At 40.1% G+C, this 23,244-nt stretch overlaps 1 protein-coding gene across 1 annotated transcript; it reads left to right on the top strand.

Annotated features, from left to right (window-relative positions):
- The first annotated feature begins 234 nt into the window (after positions 1 to 234).
- On the top strand, positions 235 to 22,349 carry SPTY2D1 (SPT2 chromatin protein domain containing 1). The gene is made up of 6 exons (XM_049820012.1): positions 235 to 394; positions 11,381 to 11,495; positions 13,598 to 15,292; positions 16,116 to 16,275; positions 16,931 to 17,008; positions 19,161 to 22,349. The coding sequence occupies exons 1-6, from the start codon at positions 335 to 337 to the stop codon at positions 19,255 to 19,257; spliced, it is 2,205 nt and encodes a 734-aa protein (XP_049675969.1). The 5' UTR covers positions 235 to 334; the 3' UTR covers positions 19,258 to 22,349.
- The last annotated feature ends 895 nt before the right edge of the window (positions 22,350 to 23,244 follow it).

Genomic DNA, 23,244 nt, shown 5'->3' on the forward strand with positions numbered 1-23,244 from the left:
TGCCCCGCCGTTCCCCCGGGGCTCCCGCGGAGGCGCCGGCGCCAGCGACCGCCCATCCTCCTCCTCTCCCTCCCCCCCCCCAACGGACGCGTTTCCTGAGGCGAGGGGGCTCGTCACAAGGGAAGTGACGCGCGGGCGGTGTGACGCCGGCGCGCGGCGAGGTGATATAAAGGGTACGCGGCGGCGGCCGGAAGCGAGCGGGGCCGAGCGGCGGGGCTCGGCTCGGCTCGGCGGGGCGGGCGGCGGCGGCGGCGCCTACTGCCGGGCGCGGAGGGGAGCGGGGAGGAGCAGGGCGGCCGCCTCGCCGCCCCCGTCCCCCGTCCCCGAGGCAGCCATGGATTTCCGTAATATTCTCGTGATGGCCTCGGAGCAGCAGGGGCTGAACTCGGTGCCGGTGAGCTCGGGGGCGGCTGGGGCTGTTGGCGGCGGGGAAAGAAGCGTGAGGCCGAGGCACGGCGATCGGGACAGCCCGGCTGCCCGCGCTCCCGTGCCGTCGTCCCCCCCGCCGCGCTCGGGGCGGGGCGGTTTACCGGGCCGTACGGGGGCTGGCGGGCCCGGCCGCCCCGCGCTCCCCTCACGGGGCCGGCGTCGAAGGTCCTGCTTGGGCCTCTGCCCCGGGCCTCGGCCCCCGCCTGGGAACCCGCCCGAGGAAGCCGGTTTAAGGGCCTGGCTGGCACTCGCGGAGCCTGCCCGGCCGGCCCGAGACCGGGGCCGGGCCTTTCGGCTCGCCGTCGGGAGGTACTCGCTTTTGGTGGGGCGGTGGAGAAGCGCCTGCGTGCCGGGGTGGGGGGGCGAAGCGGGGCTGCTTCTGTCAACAGGTCTCGGCAGGCTTGCAGCTGGGAAGGGGCAGGCGGGGTTTGCGCCTTCTGGTCGCTGAAAACACCGAGATCCTGAGAGCAAAGGCGGTGGTGCGGGGGAAGGCAGTGGTTGTGGTGGTTAAAAGTCGGATAAGTCCTTTTGTTTGCTCTGAAAGCAGAAGTCTGCCACGTCGGAGACCAAGTTTTGGATGAATGTGCTGCGTTGTCCAATACTTTTGTATCCATTGCTAAGGAATACCCTGCAACGACTATGTGGGGATGATTGGTGAAAGGCATTTGGTTTATTCTGAATATTACTCTAAAGTCTGTATTTCAGCAGTTTGTATTTTAACTCAAGCTATCAGCTTTACGTTGATTCAGTATGAAATAACCCGCTTATTTGGCTGAATGAAGCCTGGCAGTAGGAAGGGCCTGTGGCTTCTTGGTACATCAGTGTACTGGTTTCCATTCCTTGGCAGGACCCAAATTCTAAGTCATGTGTGTGCTTATTCGGATAAAAAAATATTTTCTCTTCGGCGGCCACCAGCTAGGGAAACACTTTTCCTGTCTGTTCTTTAACCGAGTGCCAGAGTTCTGTGTTTCAATGATTAGCTTGCTTAAACCAGCATAAATGAGAGGGGTAGTTGTTTTTAGCATAAACTACAGGAAAACCAGAAAAAGCGTACTCTTTAGTTCTGACACTGCTGAAATGGAGATGATGTAGAATTGAGAGTATCTCAGTTTCTCTATGTCACTAGCAAAACTTTGGAAATGTTCGCCGATATCGTGACCAGTTGATAATATGGACCAACCATATGGTAGATAACGTACTCTTTAATATTTAGCCTGATATAATTTATCTCTGACTCTACGTAGAAATCTGGTTTGTAACATAAACATGAAAATGTCACATACATAAATACTTGAAGATATTTAAATGCCTGTTTTGTGGCTCTTAAAGCAAGCTGTTCTAAACAGTCATTGGGTTATTGTAGTTCTTACTTTAGATATTTAAAACTTTTTTACTTTCTTAGTTTTCTCATGCAGCTTTAATGTATGGTACCACTACTTTTTGTCACAAATAGTTATAAACCGTGATGATGATGAGTTAACGAAATATCTGCCATGTTCTCTATTGCAGATGTGGTGGTGGAGGGAGGCAATCCTACTTGTGCAATGGATGAGGGTTTTGTTACTCTTTTTAGAAAAGGCAGGATTAGGATTTGCTTACCTGATTAACTCATGGAGCGAGAGTGCAATTCAATCCATAGCTGAAGCAGGTTGGTTTCCTGCCATTCTAGCAGGCTAGCAGTGCAGCTTTTAACTGTAAAGTTGGCCTCGGTCTCTGAGCAAAAGTGGAGCTGCACTTGGCACTGCTTGAGGTTATCTGCAGCTGTTAGGCTTCAGAAGAAGGCCTATGGAGGTGTTCTGATCAATGGACATCAAAGTAACTCCACTAGATTAAAGCTAGTACATAAAATATGTTCATGTAAGAAGAATATTATTAATCTTAAATACTTTTATTAAAAATACCATGCAGACAAATTACAAAATTTACTGGTATGTAAAGTTAACAGGTTTCCAGAAATGTCAGTGCCTGCATTAATCAGCATATATCCTGAATTTCCCTTTGAGAGTTTAAAATAAACTTTGCAGTGCACTAAAATAAATATTCCATGTCTATTGTAATGAAAAAGAGTAACATGCACAAGTAGTGTGTATATATATATGTATCAGAAGTAGAAACTATAGAAAAACTCTATTTAAGAAATAATGTGGTCTTGTATCATAAAAGAGGAACCTGCACAAAAAAGGTATTGCATCATGTCCCTGTAAAAACTGATCTGCTTGTTCATCTCCCTATGGAAATCCAGATTCAAAAGGAACATTGCTGAGATCAGCCTTTCAATGTCCTATTAGTTGCATCAGGGTTTGTTTCTAAAAAACCCAGTACATACATGAACTAGTGTATAAACTATTAATGATGTGCTGCTAATAATCTTCATAGCAGCTGCTGAAAAGAGCCCTGTTTTTTCCTCACATAATGTTCCATAGGGGCTTCAGTATTGTCTGTATGTATCATGTTACATGTGTTCATATTAGTGGTTCATTAGATTACCAATGTGATCTTGCTTTGATTAGACTTGATACCAGTTATGAACTTTAATGTTGATTCCAGTCAGATTTAAATACTTTCTATGTTGCTCTTTTCTCTTTCTGGTAAAATTGGTATACTCTGTTACACTGTAAGTTTTACGTGACATAATGGATGTGGTGAAGCTCTTAAAGGTGTTTGTAGGGAAGATATTCTTAAAAGTATGAAGTTGTATTGCAGGTTTTTTTCAAAACACTGAGCATAGTTGGAACCAAGTCATTCTTTTATTTCACCTTGTTTCTGTTGTTGTTAATAATTTATTAGAAATGAGCTCATGTAGCTCCCAACTCCTGTTAACTGAGGATCAATCTTTGGTGTACAGAACTTACAAAAAATCTGATACAGAATAGCATTTAACCACAAAGAGGTGACCCAAGACTGAAACAGCTTGTCATCCACGTCAGCACTTGCTGAAGTCTCATTTCAAGTCAGGCTGATACATAGTATGAATCGTTCCAAAATAGCCTCCAGTAAGGTTGACAGATACAGGTAGAAATTAAGTATTTGCAAAGTAAACCAGTAGCAAAACCCCAGAGTTTGTTCAGAGGACCCTGTGTGTTACAGAGCCTGCCCATGAAATTGTAATCTACAAACTATTGAATGTTTGTCTTGTCTGCAAGAGAAGCCCTGCAAGAGAAACATGGAGAATGGCTGTGAAGTACAGATTGCTGCCACAGAATCAGACTCCTATTCAGTTGGTGTACATGCATTTATTACATGGTTAAAACTTGTCTCAAAGCAGGGCGTAGAAATGCTTTGTTTTATCTCAGCATCCACATGAGGAGAACTGCAAGATATGCAATGTAAAAAGTTGGCAAGGGGCAAGGAGGGCTTTTACTCTCAGCTTGACTGAACTTGATAGTTAAGTTCCAGGCACTTGCAAACATGGACTAAAACGTGTAAAACTTTCAGCTTTTCTATTCCTGGTCTCTCTTTTTGCATAAGCAGATGAAAATGGGGACCACAATACCACTACAGAAAGGAAAGCATGAAGTATGCTTTTTAAATTTTTTTTTACTGTGTGAAACAACAGGTAATAGAAGAAATTTCAGCATTTTTTTCAGCTGATGGTTCAGCTTGGGTATTGTGACAGCAGTTGCAAAATCTTAAGAAAATTATTTTTGCATTTTTAGGAGTAAAATGTATTACCCTGTTAAATTGGTTATGGGAGACGAGAACAGTATGACCTGACAGTTAAAATACTCTTATCACTAAAGCTTTTCTCTTCGTAGGGGTTGTTAGTACCTGAAGAGAATCAAACAAATTTAAGCGTGCTTGGTAACTACCGTTTACTTTGTCATAACTAGATATTGATAACAGTAGTTGAGAAAGAGCATTATGTGCACATATTCTAAGGAAGTCTAACTGTAGAGTGAGCTGCTGGTAACTCCAGCACAGTTTCTGCAGAGTGGACAGTGATAAGACTGTAGCAGAGGCCTTGGAAGTATCCACACAGGATGATAGCAGAGGCCCCTGGGCAGTTAACACAAATGACCACTTACAATTTGGAAAGTTGCCTTTTAAGGCAATTAGGGCATTGTGAGAGGAGTGACACAAACAAGGATGTGTGTGTGGCTTGACTAGGTGAATGAACCATTAGTGATGTTATCAGAAAGTTATACCTTGAAGAATATTTAGGGGGAAATGGGGGACTTCTCATTGGAGAAGGCTACACGTCTCCATGAATGGTAAGAACGAACAGAAGTGTTGTAACATTGTACAGGGGTCACAACTTGCTCCTGAAAAACAAGCAAACAAAAAAACCCCACCCTGTGAGAACCTCTGCAAGTTGCCCATACTAGATAGTACAAGTGGAATTGTCTTTATGTAGTGCGTGCAAGCTGATAGCAAAATTATTAGTTGCACAGGTGTTCTACTTGAGAATCAGGTTTGGCAGAATTGATCACTCGTACCTTGCATGGCTACATGTGTAAATATTGATCATCATTAAAGCCAATACTACTACTGTTGCTTGTGTCTGGGTCTAGTAATTGGTCTAGCCATTTTGAGGCTTCATTTGGATGCCGCAAAGTTTACAATTATTTTATGAAATCTGTTTTACAGTCCAAGATTTGGCACTTGAATGCTGACATCAAAATAGGTACAACTGTATGAGGATCATGTGCCACGTTTTAAAGAAAGCCAGTGATTTAAGAGCAAAACCTTGGTTGCAGATTACATTAAATTTGTGACCTGGAGCTTGCCTGCTGGGTACTAGACACTGACATTCTGTGTTTGAGGGATGGATGTCGTCTTTATATGTATATGAACTATATCTGATTGTATTGGGTCTGGCTGAGATGGAGTTAATTCTCCCCATAGCAGCCCTCGTAGTGCTGTGCTCTGCATTGATGGCTAGAAAGGTGTTGATAACACACTGGTGTTTTGGCCACGGCTGAGCAGTGCTGGCACAGCATCAAGGCTGTCTCTCCAACATTTTTGCTCCCCTCAATGGCAGGCTGGGGCTGGGCAAGATCTCAGGAGGGGACACAGCCAGGACAGCTGACCTAAACTAACCAAAGAGATATTCCGTACCATATGACGTCAGCTCAGATACAAAAGCTAAGTAAAGGGAGATGGAAGGGGGCATTTTTGTCTTCTGGAGCAGCCACTGAGTACTGAAGCCCTGCTTCCCAGGAAGTGGCCAGACATGGCTTGCTGATGGGAAGTAGAGAATAACATAATTTGGTTTTTTTTGCTTTTGCATGCGACCTTTGTTTTCACTTTATTAAACTGTCCTTTTCTTGACCCATGACCCTTTTGTTACATTTTCTCTCCCCTATCCTGCTGAGGAAGGGGGAGTGATAGAGCAGCTTTTGTGGGCACCTGGCACCCAGACAGGGTCAACCTACCATACTGATACATATGTCTCAAGTCAGTATGCATGTGTATGAATGCATAGGCACATACAGCTTGGTGGGTTGTTTTATTTATTTGCCATATTAATACAAATTTTTTTTAATTAATCTTTTTTGTTTGAGGTATGCTTTTCAGAGAAGAATCTGCTGCTTTGTCAGCCATGTAACTACATATGCTAGATAGCCTACTGAAACAGTTTATTCTGGCTGTAAGTGGCAAACAAGTAAGATTTTGCACTGTAATGGACTTTCCACCATACTCTTAAAATACCATTATGAACCAAAATTCATGGGTACTTCTTAAGGTCCAAATCTCCCCGCAGGGGAAACAGACTATTCAGAGAGTTCCCCGAAATAAAACTCAATAGCAATGAAGTTACTATTAAGCAGGCATCCTTTATTACAGCGCTGGGCAGCACTGGGGATGAGTCCACCATGAGTGCTCCCAACGATTGGGCAAACCTTTAGAGATTATATATATTAAAGTTATACATACTGAGAACTCATTAATACATGTAAAAGTCTGATCCACATGCGCAGTCTACTTCTTTTGGTGGTCTTTTGGGGTCCTCTGGTGGTCTTTGATAGTCTTCATCACTTGTCTGCTAGTTGACCTCTTCCTCGGATTCTGCGCAGTGGCACATTTTACATGTTTGGATAGCTTAACCTAAAGAATGTTCGTGGGCTACTCTGCTATCTACTCTTCCTTGATTAACATACTTTTGATGCAAACCATACTGACAAACCAAGCTAATTTACCTGAAAAGGGGCTTAAAGTCATTATCTTCTCAGGGAACAGAAGGAGTCATACCTTTATTTACAACATCTCCTTGTCCTTGGAGCTTTAACCCTTTCAGTTAGCCAGATTCAGTTATTGGGTAGGTAGTTATGGCACAATTTGCAGAGATTAAGGTAAAATATGAGAAACCTCAGGAGAAACACTACTTACTGGTAGGAAAAGACTTGTCATTTCATGAGGGTACACAGTTGAAGACAGATACTTCTGCAGTCTTTACTTTTTTCCTTTGGGTAAAGCAGTGACCAGTTTGTGTATCTCAGCAGTATTCAGTTAGAGCTGTCGCTCAGTGCTGCCCAGAGAGATAATCAGTGTTTACTACTTGAGTAGTGCAGTGTTCTGGTAATGGCTTGACCTGCTGTCTTCTAATGGCTAAATATTTCTGTTTCTCTGTTGATTTAACCAACTTGGCAATAGCTATGAAAAGCCAGAATATCACAGCTGCTGCTTGGATGATAAAGTAGTGACATGCCCTGGCTTATTTTGTCTGGTTTACCTGAAGTCTGATGCATGTTCATTTGCAGTGTATGTAGAACTTTATCAGTGCTTGTGGAACATATGCATGGTTCAGTGCTTTTAAAAAGACTAAAGAAGATTATTTTATGTGATTTCTAAATGGTGAACAAAATTTTTATCAACATTAGTAGTGATTCACAGTACAGAAAATGGGTATTCATTTATGAATCATTTAGCTATGTTTGCAGTTTTTAGTCAATATCAAGAAATGCTACTGATAGGAAGACTTTTAAATCTTGAGTTTTGCACAATTTGCCATACTAGCGGCAGTGAGAAAACAGCATGTCTGTCAAGCTGCTTTACAAACCTGCTCCTGGATAGGACTGTTGGTCGTAGTGCAGCAAAACAAAGCCTGAAAGCTGCTTCCCCATCACTTTAATTCTTTATAAGGCTTCCTAACAGGATACATCAATCTACATTTGTCCCTGCTGTTTAGCAGTTTTCAAAGGTGCTCCTTAGGTGTACAACTCTTTTGGAATCATAGAATCATTTAGGTTGGAAAAGACCCTTAAGAGCAAGTTCAACCATATCCTCTGTTTGAAAATCCTCTGTTTTGTCTGGTTTTAAAAACTATGTAGAAATTGAATAATTAAACCAAGCTTTGCCAAATTAGGTTACTAATGGCAAAACATGACATGTTTAACTTTGCAAGTAAGAGAAGTTACATTGACATTATACTAACACAAGTATACTACAGAGTACCTCAAATTGTTTCTAAGGTACTAATTTGCTTCAACCTTTTTCTGAAAGGATTTTCACTGATAATACGTGGAGTGCTTTGCCTCTCTTATCTGTTCTGATTTAGATGGAGCATGCCAGATTACTTTAGGCCACTGAGTCATGGGCTACATTTGAGCAAAAATTGAGAGACAATACTGCATCATGGTTTGGATTTCCTGAACAGTTAGATCTTGGAATACTTTTGGTGTAAACAACACAAGTTGGGGAGGGAAGGATCTCGGCTTCCCAGAAGAGAGGGGCCCAGCTCCAGCTATCTGCTTATCCTTTAAATAGTCCTACCTATGATGATCAGTTGTAATAGTTTCAATTGTAAGTACCAAAAATTGTTCAGAGTTGGAACTTCTCCAAGTGATAAGAATTTACAAAATCAGTTCTCAGATTGTGGTAAATTCTCTTACGCAGGTGTAAATCTCAGTAAATGTGGTAGGCCTTTAATGTGATGAGGCAACATGTCAGGTTTTACTACTGCAACGTATGTGGATGGTGTATCTTTGTAATTTTGTTCTAGTCATTTTTCTTGGAAATCACTAAAGGCGACTACAAATAGCTGGTATTGTAGCTGCCCTTCTTGGAGCCAGTTTTGGCTGCATTTTACAAATGAGTCTCTGAACTTTGCTGCTTAGTGCATGTATATATACAAGCTAATGTATGAGTTTGCATGTTAGTAATTAAAGTAATTCAAGGATCTATTCATGTGCTGCTGTTTCAGTGAATCAAATTAGAATGAAGGCTGCCATTGGATGATACTGAAATCTATAGGGAGTTATGCTACTAGCTTGCCTGATCATTGCTTCTAAAACATTGGGATGTAGGTATCTTTACCAGATATTTTAATTTAATTTTTTTTAGTTAAGTTTCATAAGGCTATATCTGGATAGGAAGATATTTATGGGAATACTGACTTGGATGGCTTTTTTTATTAGTTATATTGTTTTCATTTGGGACTGTATTTCACAGCTCTTTCATTTGGTGGGGATTCTCACTTTCCATGTGGAATATTTTGGTTTAGGTTGTAATCTATTGTCTTACTACTGAAATCCAAAAAACCCCCAAACCTCTCAAACCTCAAAGAGTTTGGGATTTTTTCTAAATGTATTCTTCTGCTTTCCATCTGCTTCTGGGTTTAACTGGCTTCTATTGTATTTATCTTTGCAAGTGTGTCTGTCTTACTGCTTTTTCTTCTCTAGTCTGTTTGTGGGAAGAAGTTCAAAAAAGTCTTTGTTTCTTTCAATTTTATCATTCTAAAGCCCAGTCTGATTGGTACATTTATGAAAGGTAATGTCAGGACAGGTGTAGCACACTAGTGCAAGTGTTTGTTATAGATCCCAGTAAGAAAGGCACTTGGACTCTTAACATATTGATTAAAATAACGTTTATTGCATATAACCAGAGAAGGAAAAAAGGGGATAGCATAGATAACTTTACATCTGTTCAGCTGCTGGAACCCTGAGTTGTACAGCACTGGACAGACATCTAGGCATGGCAAGCTGTGCAAATCCTGTCTGTAGTGAGGATCACCAGCGTTGTAGTCTTTAGAGCTTTTATAGGATGTTCTTGGAAGTAAACAGCTCTGTTTATCATTTCCAAGCAAAAGGATGTTATATGAAAAGCTGCTGCTTCACTTCAAGATATAATGAGACATAGAATCATAGAATAGTTTGGGTTGGAAGGGGCCTTTAAAGGTCACCTAGTCCAATCCCCCCTGCAATGAGCAGGGACATCTTCAACTAGATCAGCTTGCTCAGAGCCCCAGCCAGCCCGGCCTTGAATGCTTCCAGGGATGGAACATCTACCACTTCTCTGGGCGACCTGTTCCAGTGTTTCACCACCCTCATCATAAAAAATTTCTTTATTATCTCTAGTCTGAATCTATGCTCTTTTAGTTTAAAACCATTCCCCCTGTCCTGTCACTACAGGCCGTACTGAAAAGTCTGTCCCCATCTTTCTTATAAGCCCCCTTTAAGTATTGAAAGGCTGCAATAAGGTCTCCTTGGAGCCTTCTCCAGGCAAATTACTCTACATGCAAGTGGTGTAATCACCAGATGCCAAGTGGGAGCTGCATATTCTGTCACAATTAGTCTGCTGAGTTCATCCAGTGGTTTCGGGTGATAAGTACAGTAGAGTGCAGGCCTGCACCTATTCAGGTCAACTGGTATGCTGATCACTAACTACTTGATCTACAATAGTCTTCTGTTTAAGATCACTGCAGCAGGAACTAGAATCAGTATCACTGGTTTTAGATCAACCTACTAATTATGCTGGTCAAATCAGTTCCAACTTATTTTTGATGTAATTCCATTTTTTTAGTCAATTTATTTTCACTGAATAAGATAACCTGAAACTAAAATGAGTGTCTACAAAAAAGACTTCCAGTAAACCTACAGTCTGGAATTGAACAGACTCTGGCAGCCTGGGCTGTAGTCTGCTTTTGTGTCGTGCTTGGTCAAAGACTAAGACTGAACTGAAATATTTTTATTCCATTACTGATGCAGCTATTGCATTCCTTCTCAGTCTAGTGCCTTTCACTCATTTCTCTTGGTTTACCTACCTGTCTTCTGGTTTCCTGTTCATTCTTTCAGAAAGCGGAGTGCACTCTTGTTGCAGAGGAATGGAATGCACTTCACTCAAAAGAGAAGCAGCAATATATTTTATTGAGATAAAATAATAATTTGATAGAGTTCAATAAGTTTGATGGAATTCAACAAAGTTTAACAGTGCTTTGACATGGTTCAATAAGTTTGATGGCAAGGTTCACCTTATTAATTAATTACTACATGGAAGAAACATAGGAAGGAAAATTGAGTTTTAATTGAGTTAAAATGATTCACACAGACTGGAGATGCAAAGAGTAAGGAGGACCCTCCTGTTGAGTCACAAGGCTCAGAGTGGACCCCCTTACTTTTCAGCATTCTATCAGTCACTACCAAGGATCTGTCACAGGTAAGGGATCTCTTCGCCTTGGGTAAGGAAGGATCTCAGTCTCAGGTAAGGAATCTCTAACCTTGAGAGGCATCCCTGCTCAAGGGGGAGAGTTACCTGGCATGCAGTCCAGCTGCAATTCAGGGAGAGCTCAAAGTGGGCCCATCCTGATGGTAATATTTATAGGGTGAAGTAGTTGGCTGCTAGTCAATAGTATAGATGACACAGATGTCTTCATTTTAGCTCTGGTATCTTGTATTGTATTTTGGTTATCTTGCACTTTTGGGTTTCAAAACCTCCTTTCAAAATATTTTTCAGGATACCTTCACTGCCTTGTATGTGAGCCAGGGGCTTTCTAGCTCACAAGTTCACCCCAAGGACATGAGGGCTGTTGCTACTTAGCCTGAACCAAAGTACAGCTAGAAGTCCAGTGTATCTGTCACAGCTCTCAGTTTCAATGGGAATTCATTGTTGTGTGTTCTGTCCCATCTCTATGCTTAAAGTCAAGTACATGACTGTTACACAACTCCTCAGTTTTAAAAACTTTAAGATTTTAAAATTTCTTAACTTTTCTGACATACTTATTTGTTCTTTGCAGAAAAGGTACAGTTTGGCTGTTGGTCCTCCCAAAAAGGTTCCAAAAGTCAAGGGTGTAGAGTCTGCAGCAGTGCAAGCATTTCTCAGACGGCAAGAAGAAGAAAAAAGAAAAAAAGGTAACAGTCAAAAATATTTCCTATGGAAGACTTTCATTGACTCTTTGAGACTTTGTCATTCTATTCAAAGCTCTTGCAAATACAGCTGTTGTCTGAAAAGCAGGTTTGTCACCCAGTCTGCAATGAGCCAATAGTAACACACTCAGGAGAGATATTATTTATTTCATATTGGCACAAAGATGGGTGCTAGGTGGTAATTCCTCAAAGCTAGCACACCCTGCAGTTAAGCAAGTAATTTATATAGTTTTAGATTCACCCACTTATTTACTAAAGTCCTTCCCCAAAATAATTGTTGATAGTTGCTTATCTGTCACCATTTCTATTGGGCTAAGGTTTTCCCTGCTTGGAATTCAAGGTACAGTGTTCTTTTATTCTACAGTGCACGCTCGAGGAGGGAGGGGTAGGTCTTTTTGGTCTTGAATTGAGTTGGTGGTCACAATCTCCCCCTGCTGCCTTTGCCTTTCCCCCAGTTACTGCAGATGTCCACTGACTTCATGTCCATTATCAATTACTCAACTGTCAGTGCCTTCTAGGGTGGGATGTTTCCTTCTTCCTGGTCTTTTAATTCTTCTTTGAGATTGTTCGAGGCCAAATTACTCCAGGATGCCCTTGGTTAAAGAATGCTAGCTGTTCTCTTTTCTGATTACAAATGATTAAGTGTCTTTAGACTGCCAGCTTAATATACATACCAAGAACATTTTGCATAGAAAGACACAGATCACTTCATATTTTAGGTTAATCTTCAACACAGCTACACATCTGTTTCTGGAATTTATGGACATAACTGATGCTGAGGGAAAGCCAGAACTAAGTAAGGACTAGGGATGTTTGCATACATTCTTAAGGAGTTAAATATTAATCAGCTACACTAGCATTTGCTCTTGGAGATCAGGAAGTAGTTAAGGTGAAGAGATATTGCAAGAAACCATCTGGACTTTTTGGCAACTTTGAAAAGCTTTATTTGTGTGAAAAAATGGTAAAAGTTCCTGTGGTGTCTTAATCTAGTGTATTGATACAGTCTGAATTTTAAATTTATATGGCAGAGGCTTTGTGTGAGCCACAGTTTTTCCACTATATTATATTTCATTTAAGTAGCCTATAGAATGAACTAATGCTGCATTGCTTTTGATGTTAATGTTTTGCTAAAGGTGGATGGCCCAGGTATTCTTCCTCTCCTGGGCCAGTCATGAGCCTGCTCCTTATACCTGCTGGCAGGTCCAGCCAGAAGCAAGACTTAGCATGAATTCCATGTAGGCATGCATGCACACTCACTCTGTACAGTCATGGCCCTTGACAATAACATAGACAGGGCATGGTACCTTTACAGGCACCCAAAGCATGAGTAGCCCAATCTGTTTTCTAGGAATTGATGCTTTTCTTGAGTCTTTCTGGTATTTGGCCCCCACTCCCTTGGACTGTCCGCTATCTGGTGTTCAGACCTCTCATCCTATTCACCAGCTAGTTCAGCCTGAATTTTGTCAGCAGATCACACACAGACTCAAGGTGGATAGCATACTTATGCAGAAAATAGCTAAAAACAGTTCAGTAAGAATATAGCACAGACTGTGGAGATAGGGCACAGGGTTCTACCAGACAAATTTAGTGACCAGCAGCTTAGTTATCTGTGGCTGGCTGCTTCTGTCTCTCCTCTATACTCCTCTACACAAAATACTCAATACTCTTTGATTCCCTCCCTTTCCTCATCTTCCTTTAAACATCTGCTAGTAAATTCTGTACAGCCTCAAAATTCTCTTGCTCCATCTCAGAACTCCTTCTATTACCCAGAGATCCTGTAAGTCCTGTACCTTCTCACACAGTAATTCTCCTTAGTTTGCATAGCATTCTGGAGACCTGCTTCAGTTGAATCACCTTAGTGGGTTTTGCAATAGCAGCATTTAACTTAATTGTTTGCCTTTGTCAGAGAAGCTGATTCAGGTGGGTTAGCTTGCCCTGTTGGCAGACCTCTGATCACTTTCTGGTCTATTTTGAGTAGCTGTTAGCCAGATATCCTTAAATTACTGTCCTAAATGGTTTATCAGTTTGGAAGAAATTGAATAAAAGGTAGTGCTTTTGCATAACTTTCTCCTGCCTTTCTTTTGTAGCACTGGAAGAAAGAAGAAAGAAAGAAGAACTCTTGGCTAGACGTATTGAACTGAAACATGACAGAAAGGCAAGAGCTATGGCCTCACGAACAAAGGATAATTTTTATGGCTATAATGGCATTCCTGTTGAAGAGAAGCCTAAAAAGAGGAGGACTTGTGAGAATGTCGCTCAGGCCCCAGAGGCTGAGCATGCAACAGAAGATGAAACTGAGCAACTTGAATACAGTCAGACTGAATCTGAGCATGAGCAAGAAGAATATGAAGAGAAACCATCCAAAGTTGCAGTGAAACCAAAGGCACCTCCCAAGAGTGCACCAGCACCTCTGAACTTTGCAGAGCTCTTAAGACTTGCAGAAAAAAAACAGTATGAACCTGTGGAAATAAAACCGGTGAAAAAGGTAGAAGAGAGACCCAGAACAGCAGAAGAATTGAGAGAGAGGGAGTATTTGGGACGCAAAAACAAAAGAGTAGAAATGCATAAGAAAAGTGAGAAGGAGATTAAGAGTACAGGGATATCCAGTTCTTCAAAAAAAATGACTTCTCAGAAAGAATCCGTAAATGCAAAACTTAACAAAAGCTTAGTAGATAAACATTCCACACCAAAAGGCAGACTGTCGTCTTCTGTGAGTGGTATTGGTAAGAAATCCAAAGCACCAGCATTGACTGAAAAACACTCACGGTCATCATCTTCATCCAGATTTGATCAAATGGAAAAAACCTCACAAAATGGTTCCTTAAAAAGCTCTACTGGTAGCAGTCATAGTAAATTACCTGTCAATGGTATTGGAAAGTCTGGCTCAAGCTCTCATGTGCCACCCTCAAAGCCAGCAGCTAATGGGGCTCAGAGGCTACCATCTGCTAAAGAATCCAGCCTGAAAAAGTCTGCCCTTACAAAATCAGTAAATGCTGCAGCCCTTCAGCATGGAATCAACTCCAATGCAAAACGATCGGGCAGCAGCTTAGGAAAAGGAGGACCTGGACATCCAGGTGGTGGTTCAAGTGCAGGACCTGGGCGATCAAGCAGCAATTCTGGTGTGGGACCTGGAAGGCCAGGCAGCAGCTCAAGCCCAGGACCTGGGCGACTGGGTGGTGGCTCAAGCGTGGGACCTGGAAGGCCAGCTGGCACCTCAAACATGGGACCTGGGCGACCAGGCAGCAGCTCAAACATGGGACCTGGGCGACCAGGCAGCAGCTCAAACATGGGACTTGGGCGACCAGGCAGCAGTTTAGGCACTGGACCGGGAAGGCCAGGCATCAGCACAAATGCAGGACGTGGGCGACCAGGCAGCAGCATGGGTACAGGACCAGGAAGGCCAGGCATCAGCCCAAGCACTGGACCTGGACGACCAGGCAGCAGCCTGGGAACAGGACCAGGAAGGCCAGGAGTCAGCCTGAGCACAGGAGTCAAGCGACCAGGCAGCAGCTTGGGAACAGGACCAGGAAGGCCAGGAGTCAGCCCGAGCACAGGAGCCAAGCGACCAGGCAGCAGCTTGGGAACAGGACCAGGAAGGCCAGGCATAGGCCCAAGTGCAGGACCTGGGCGACCAGGCAGCAGCTTGGGTGCAACTGTAAAACCGAAGTGTACTGTTGTATCGGAAACTATTTCTTCTAAAAACCTAGTCACAAGACCTAGCAATGGACAGATAAATGGAATGAGGCCTTTTCAAGGGCATAGACCTGTGTTTCATCCACAAGGTATAAAGTTCTAGAGCAAATAATTTTTTCACTTAGTTATTTGTTTTGTGTTTTTCATATATGTCTGAGTTGAGGCCACTGAGGGTCTTTGACAATTATAGGTGCAATTAGGAGGACTTGGACAAAATACCATATTTGCCTTTTAAAGAGTGCATTTAACAGTAGAAGGGGAGAGTTTTCTGCTTTGCAACTTTTTATTTTACCTATCACATTCCTTGAAATACAGGATTCACATGCCTGGGGTGTGATGTATTACATGAAAGAAAACTAAGCAGCCTGTGATGGATGTTGGTAGACAAATGCTGTTAGAAGGAAAAGAATTGAAGGATTCACTTCCTGCATTGCTTAATTATGCTTAGTCTTTAAAATTTTGTAGTGGCTTAAATAACAGATGCTTAAAGTGGTACATGAAAATTAAAACCACACAACAAACCTGTGACTGATATTTAAATGTTTTGGCAAATTCATCTTATCAGTAAGCAAGCAGTTCTAAAAATGTATTTCTGAACAGGAACAAGCAGCATGGACTCTAGCAAATAAGTGCCTAGAAAACCTTGAACAAGAACATGGACTTCTGTCTGGTAGTTTCCTCAGGATGCCATTGGTGATACTGATACGTAATCTTCTGTAGCACTACTTAGAGGAAGTATTTCTTTTTACTGAGTTTTTGAGAATTGCTAGATAACTTGAGGCAGAAGTTTTCCACCTTGAAGACCAGAGCTATAAAATAAATGTGCCCAAGATATAGCAAGGAGAAGTACTGTTAAATTAATGTTATATTAATGATGTTGGGGGTTTTTTTTTCACTTCTCCTGTCACTTAGGTCTTGGAAGACCACCTATTAGTTACAAGAGACAAATAGAAGATGATGATGATGATGATGAATATGACTCTGAAATGGATGACTTCATTGAAGATGAAGGGGAACCCCAAGAAGAAATATCAAAACATATTCGGGAGATATTTGGCTATGACCGGAAAAGGTAAGAAAAATAGTTTTAAGATATTGCAGAACAAGCAACAGAACAACAGAAATTAATATGGTTGAACAGGTAAAAATGTTCTAGAAATAGGGGAATTGCTGCTATCCAAAAATGGTTTTGTATTCCAGAAATTTAACAAGCATTAGAGCTGCTTCTGTGCAGAAGGGACCTTGAATTTTCACACTGCCTGCCATGCTCTTCTGGGAAGCAATAACGTTTCATGCAATAGGACATAGTTGGAAAATAACACAGCTTCTTCCATGCCTTGCATGTATAGTTCACAGCAATTCTTCCCTATTATTGGATGTTAAAATGCTTTCTATAGCAGTCTGTATTATTTCAAAATTCATTAAATATAGCTGCCTGAATATGAACTGCTAAATGCAATGGTGTTAGCTGTTCTGTAAGAGGATCTAACTTCGTATGACTAGGAAAATGAAGACTCTTATTTGGCTTATTTAAATACTTCAGTCTTGTCTGACAATAGGGTATAAGAGAGCAAGCATTTTAAAGGCTTGTAACTTAGATTCTTTCAAAACATTAAAATCTGTGTATGGCAAGGTAATTATTCTTTCTAAGAAGGGATGTGAATTCATAACTCAACTGTACATTATCATAGTTTTTATTGCGCTGAAAACTAATATTTAATTTCCAGATACAAAGATGAAAGTGATTATGCCTTACGTTACATGGAGAGCAGCTGGAGAGAGCAACAGAAAGAAGAAGCTAGGAGGTATGCACGGATTTAAGCTCAGAAAGTGGGAAGATTGTTTATTGCCCAAGTAATGGGGCTAAGTTAGAGTGGGTATTTGCTGCTTTTTATAGCAGAGGTAAATAAGCCTTACCATTTTTTATAAGGAAGCTTAGGTAAAGATGAAACTCAGCCAGCCAGTGGTGGGTACACTGAATAAATCCTGTATGATCATTCTCATGCATCCCAAACTTTGCTTGTTTAAAACAAACAACAACAAAAAAAGCCACGCCCAACTTTTGCCCAAAAATCTTTTAAAAAATACTTTACATTTCAGTTGAAAAGCTAGACTGTTCAATTTGTCCCAAACATTACAATATTCTCCTAGTTTGAGGACTGGAAGAAGATTTATTTGGTTTTATCTATATACATGTGTTTGTGTGTGTATATTTCTATGTATGTATAAAAAGTACTTTGTCAAACTTTTGTAATTGCTGAATTCAAATATGAAGATTATATCTTCATATTCATTTTGACTATTGGTTTTGGCCTTCAGAGCTGCACAATTCTTAGGTTGCTATTATAAAATCTGGTGTTCATAAACTCATTTTCTTTTTGGTTTCTAATGGCTGGTGGAACAACCTTTGTGAAAGTTATAAGAGGTTTTTATAGATAATGGAAAATATTGGAATATACTGAGTTACCAAATTTTCTTGTTCTACTGAAATGTTTATATTGTTATTCAGAAGGTGCCTTGAGCACTGGAAACTTGCATCTTTTTTAAGTTGGTTGGTGTCCTTATTCCTCCTTGCTCCTGAGGAATAGCTGCAGCTTGTGCAAACCTATAGTCTGTTAAATGGAGTTAGAGGAAACAACTGGAATTTTACAGTGATATTGCTGTTGACTGAATTCTCTTTTGAAGACCTAGAGTGAGGTTTTGCAGCGTTGATTACCTGGCTAACTTTTAACTGCACATGCAGCATAAAGGAAGGGGAGATAAACTTGAGTTTAACTATTTCAATGCTCAGCTACTTTTCACTGAGAGTTTGGTTAAAAGGATTGTGACCCTTGAAATGAGGAACTTTTTCTAACCAAGCAAGCCCACTAAAATTATAGTTAAGTTCTGAGTTGAAATGAAAACTGATGCTTCATGCCAGAGTTTTATCGCATAGATCCTGCTTGTTTCTATTCTTAATTTGGATGACTGCAGTTTCCTGAATTCAGGATGACTTTGCTCTGCTTGTTTAGTCATAAAATCCATTTTGGAGCCTGTACGGGAGCAGTTTAGCCCAGAACAGTCAAATCTTCATTGTTGTGTGGTTGAACTTTTTGCACTGAGGTGCATGCTACACTGCCTTATGTTGCTGCATAATGAACTATGGATGTACAAATGCACTTGGTAGGGCTGCAAATGAGACAGTAGCTGATCACAAAATGGTAACTTTGCTATGCACCCATTCCTAGTATCAAACCAGCAAGACTATCCTGTCCGTATTTATTGAAGAGGAGATCAGTGATTGCAGATACTGTTTTAAGTATGACTTTCAACATACTGACTTCTAGGAAGCTGAATAAATCATGCAGGGATGTAGCTAGAACACACCGTATTAGCAGAGTCTTTTCCATGGGCCTGTTCACCAGAGTTATGGCAGCTAGAAGGACTGAGGGTGGAGCAATATTGTGCTTGTAGCTACCCGAATGGTGCCTCAAGCCAGGAAGTTGCGACAACGTCTTTTGCTGCTCTACTGTTTGACATATCCGTTCTCTTCCTTGCCAATGTAAAAGGTTTAGGTGGCTCTCAGAAGCTGGTGAGAGTCAGTCATGCTATGACCTGTATGTAGGAGTTACATTGGCAAGAATTGATGGATGTGTTTTGGCAGCTGCTTTTCAGAAAAAAAATGACTTTTCATATTAAAATCAGGTTTTTTTCCCAATCTTGATTTTTTTTTAAAAAAAGTTGTAAAGAATTTTCCCTCAAAGTATTTGATTCTAATCTAATGATAAAATCTTGATTTCTTTTCTTAAAGCTGTATTCTTGCTATAATTAAAGAAAATTTATGACTGTTGAACTGATCTAAAATTTTTGCTAAATCAGCTGTAACAGTTTTAGAATTGCTTTTCTTGGGGGAGGGGTAGATGTCAAATTTCATGTTTTTGAGTAGTAGTGTATAAAGGATTTCATCTTATTTGGCAGCTTGAGACTTGGTGTTCAGGAGGACTTAGAAGAATTGAGACGGGAAGAAGAAGAATTAAAACGCAAGAGACAGTCTAAGAAGCTGAGGACACGTTAACTGACTCATGGTGTTGACTTTGTTCATGTTTCTGCTACCCTTTGCCTCCATACATCTCTTATTCTACTTCAGTTTCCATTTGCTTGTTAGAGGGCAAAAGAATATTTAAAGGGATTAAAGTACTGAAAAGCAAGGCTTTAGTTTGACCTAAATAAGATATTTATTTTTAATACTTGCCAGGGTTGGTTTTTTATGAAGAAGTTAATGCACTAATGCATATTAAGTGGAATAAAATTAATAGATGTTTCCATTGATTAAACCAGTTCAAGATGCCAGCAGAAATACTGACTAGCTATGCACTGATTCAGAACTGTGTGGGCCCATATACCAGTAAACCAATTTTGCATTCACTTGAAAGAAAGGAATAGCATTCTTGTTCCCTGATATTTCTTGAGACTTAGAGAAATTGCTTTATATCCTACTCGGTCTCCCAACTTGAGCCTCAAAGTATTGAAATGTCATCTTCTGTACAGAAGCAGCTTGGGTGTAAATTCAGCCATTGCCACAGGTGTTCAAAGCAATAAAGTGCTGCATATTTTCTGATTTGAGGACCCATAAAAATAATTTGAACCTCCTTATTTCTAAACAGAAAAGTGCATGTTATTTGCAAATTGTACAGTTACAGATATGGCCAAAAAAGTATGTTGGCTTTTGTTGTTTGTCAGGAATTCCAATGCCAATCTAATTCAGTATGATAAATACACACCCCGAAAACAGGAATTTCTAGTGTTTGTATGTAACTTGTGCTTTTGGGCTCAAGTGTATGCTTGGGAATTCTTTTCCTGCCCTGTAAATCTTCACATTTGTTTAACAGCTTCTGCTGCTTTTACAAATTGTGTGTGGTGCACATGTTTTTTCTTGCATTAAACATCTGATGTGTTAAATGATTTAAAATGTGAAGCAGTCATTTATCTAATTAGGTTTACTATTTAGAAAGCACATCAGAACTAAGTTTTGTGAGAATGTGTTTGCAGCTTTTCAATATTAACAACTTCATGTTAACTAGTTAATACTTGTGATTAATTTCATCAAACCAAAAATCTAAAATGTTAAGTATAGCAGGAGAGTTAGTTCAGTTACTTACCTTAATGCCCATATTTGCACATTATTTCTAACTATGCACTTAAAGACTGTTTCTTTCAGTAACTGAATTTGTTTACAATCAGCACAGGGTTCACGTAAGTCTACAGGAGTTGTACTATGAGTCTGAAGCTCAAATCTGGTGTTGCATCTACTTTGATTTCCCCAGGTTGCCCTTCAAAGCTCACCAGTATCACTACTTGGCTTTGCCTTGAGCTCCAGGACTCCATTGGTAGTACCTCTGGCTTCAGCTGTGGAGGCTGTTATGTTTTAATGCTGGAAGTACTTGGAAAAGTACAAAAAGGGCTTTATGTGTTGGGGGGTGGGGAGTAAAGGAATTAAAAAGGAAAAATTACCTTGTAGAGAAACAATTAAGGAACCTTTCCTATCAGGGGGATATTCTTAACAGTGCTGCTTCTAGGAAGCAGTTCAGATAGCAACCTGTAAGGAACAACCTTGGAAGCTGCTAAAGTTTAAACATCTGACTCTTAATGTAAGAAAAAACAGAATTGCCTTTTTAAGACGTTTTCTGTCAATGTTGTAGCATTTCACTGCCTCAGTAAAACACTGACATGAGTAAGCTATTGGGATAGATTCTATGAAGTAATTCAGTATTAGCTGACAGGGAGCCCAGATGAAGATGCCATCGTTGCTCCTCTGTATTTTTAATTTTCTATATTGACTGACAAAAAATGTTTCTCAGTGTATGCGCTTGAGACCATGCAAGATAGTGTAACCTCACTGCTTGTTTAGAAGTGTGTTGTATTCACTCTGCTTCATTGGGACCATCTAAAATTTTCTGTTGTAGTTCCTAGAATTGTCCATTCAAGACAATGAACACTGGGACCATGATCAAGTTACTGGGTTTTTTACTTTTTAATTCTTTTTAGATGGAGAAAGGCTCTAGGTCTGTCAACCCAGCCCGCTACATCAGCTGTGAGCAACTTCCTGCCTGGTTGGGAAAAAAGTCTCTTATGAAGCAAAAGAAATATATTAATTCAAAATTGGTTCAGTTGGGAATAAAATCTGCATTTCGGATAAATATAGGTTAAATAAAACCTGATTATTTCACCACTTTATGATTATTTACCCATGCAAGATCAGTTAAATCTCTTGATCTGTAAAGCACTTTGTCCTTTGTGTTTTAGATGGTGATTGGAATGTACTCTGCTAGCCTCCCTAAGACACTGTATAACTGTTTCTTCACACAGTGATCATTGCTTAAATTTTGCCTATTTCATAGGAAAAATTATTTGAGGACACATTTGTAATTTTACAGTCAAGAAGTACTTTCTCATAATTGGCATGGGATGCTAATGTTTTTCAAATTTTGTACAAATGTTTGGGGTTTAATGTGTTTGCATTTGCTGCATATTTGTAAATTGGCTAGGAAGGAACTGGATTTTTGGTTTTTAATTCCTGACCTTGTATCCAAAAACACATTTACTCTTTGCCAGCTTAATAGTATTAATCTAACATGAGTACTTCAGTACTTGTCCAAAGTGCATCTGAATTTGAGGTTAAGAAAAACTGGAAGAATGCTTATATTGGTTTATGAGGATCTGATGTTAAGCTAACAATTGTATTTAATGAAATTCTGGTTTGGTTTTTAGATTTTTAATTCACTGTTTGACAATGTGCCTTTTTTACTAAATTGTGTCAAAAAAAATAATGAATGTAGGAGTATAAAAAGGTTGGTCGGTTTCTGCTATCTCAGATTCTATATCCTTAAACTTGATAGTGTGAAATTACATACTTTTCATAAAACCCTTCCAGGTCTGGCTTTGATTGCACAACTACAGTAGCTACTTCTTTACTGCTAATGCTAAATCAAATGAAGGGCACTTTCTATTGATGACTACTTTTTGAAAATGTCTTGTATTTACACTTGAGCTGTATTTCACTTTACAGTGATGTCTTTTGGGGGCCAGGGTTTCGCATATCACAGGAAGCCTTAGTGTGCAACTCTGTGCTGTGCTTTAAAATAAAAATCTTTCAAGAAGTATATGAGATCTCTATGGAAATCTGGATTTATTTTTGTGTAAAGTCCAAAATATTGTCCAGGAAGACTAATTTTCTATTTTTTTTGCATTTTGTAACATAATCTAGTAGCTGATGCATATTTCTAGATATAGCATATTTCTGGAGACCAAAACATGTCAGAAAGAAAATAAATATATGGAGAGACTGGTGTTTAAATTGTGATGAATGTACTTCTATTTATTTTGGTGAGTGGGTGTGATGCAATATTAAAGTGTTAGTGTATAAATAAGGGTGCTTCTAGTTTTAGCCAATGATTTTTTTTCATTGGGGATAACATTTGTGCACAATGTCTTTTTACACAATGTGACAAATCAGGTTAAAAACTCATACATAGCTTAACTGTTTTCTGGTGCTGTCAAGGAAGTGTATACTTTTGCACACACCAAATGCATATAAGTTTTGCAGAGTATGTATACAATAAATTACAGGCATTAAACATTTTACTGCTATTTCTCATTGGTTTACTTTATGGAAGATTTTTCAGAATTCTCTTCTGATGGTTTCCTCTGAGCTGTCACATACAACAGCATTAGGCTGAATGTTCTCCAAGAATAGTTCTCTTTTTCTCATGCTGCCAGCAAGAATGTATGAAAAATTAATGGAGTCACTAAAGCATTCAGAAAAGGTCTGAAAGTTGTGGGCATCTCCCGCTTGTGACATAATATATATATTTGGAGGTACATGTACTTTAGAACGATAATATACACAATGTGCCAGTTGCCTTTAATCTTTTCTATCTGGAGTGTGGTGTTTCATCCTGCAGTTTCATAAGCAGCATCTTTCTCAGATTCTCCTATTCCAGTGTAAATAATCTGAACCTCCTCAATTGCTGTCTCTTATGGAACTATTTACTGCTTGACAGGT

This window comes from Accipiter gentilis, chromosome 17 (assembly GCF_929443795.1).
Source record: "Accipiter gentilis chromosome 17, bAccGen1.1, whole genome shotgun sequence".
Taxonomy (NCBI): Eukaryota; Metazoa; Chordata; class Aves; order Accipitriformes; family Accipitridae; genus Astur; species Astur gentilis.

What these genes read in the sequence shown, in the direction of transcription:
- SPTY2D1 (XM_049820012.1), top strand. Translation starts at nt 335, where the DNA reads ATGGATTTCCGTAATATTCTCGTGATGGCCTCGGAGCAGCAGGGGCTG. An exon ending in AGGGGCTGAACTCGGTGCCG is followed by an intron (nt 395 to 11,380) that starts GTGAGCTCGGGG and finishes TGTTCTTTGCAG; the next exon opens with AAAAGGTACAGTTTGGCTGT. An exon ending in ACCTGTGTTTCATCCACAAG is followed by an intron (nt 15,293 to 16,115) that starts GTATAAAGTTCT and finishes CCTGTCACTTAG; the next exon opens with GTCTTGGAAGACCACCTATT.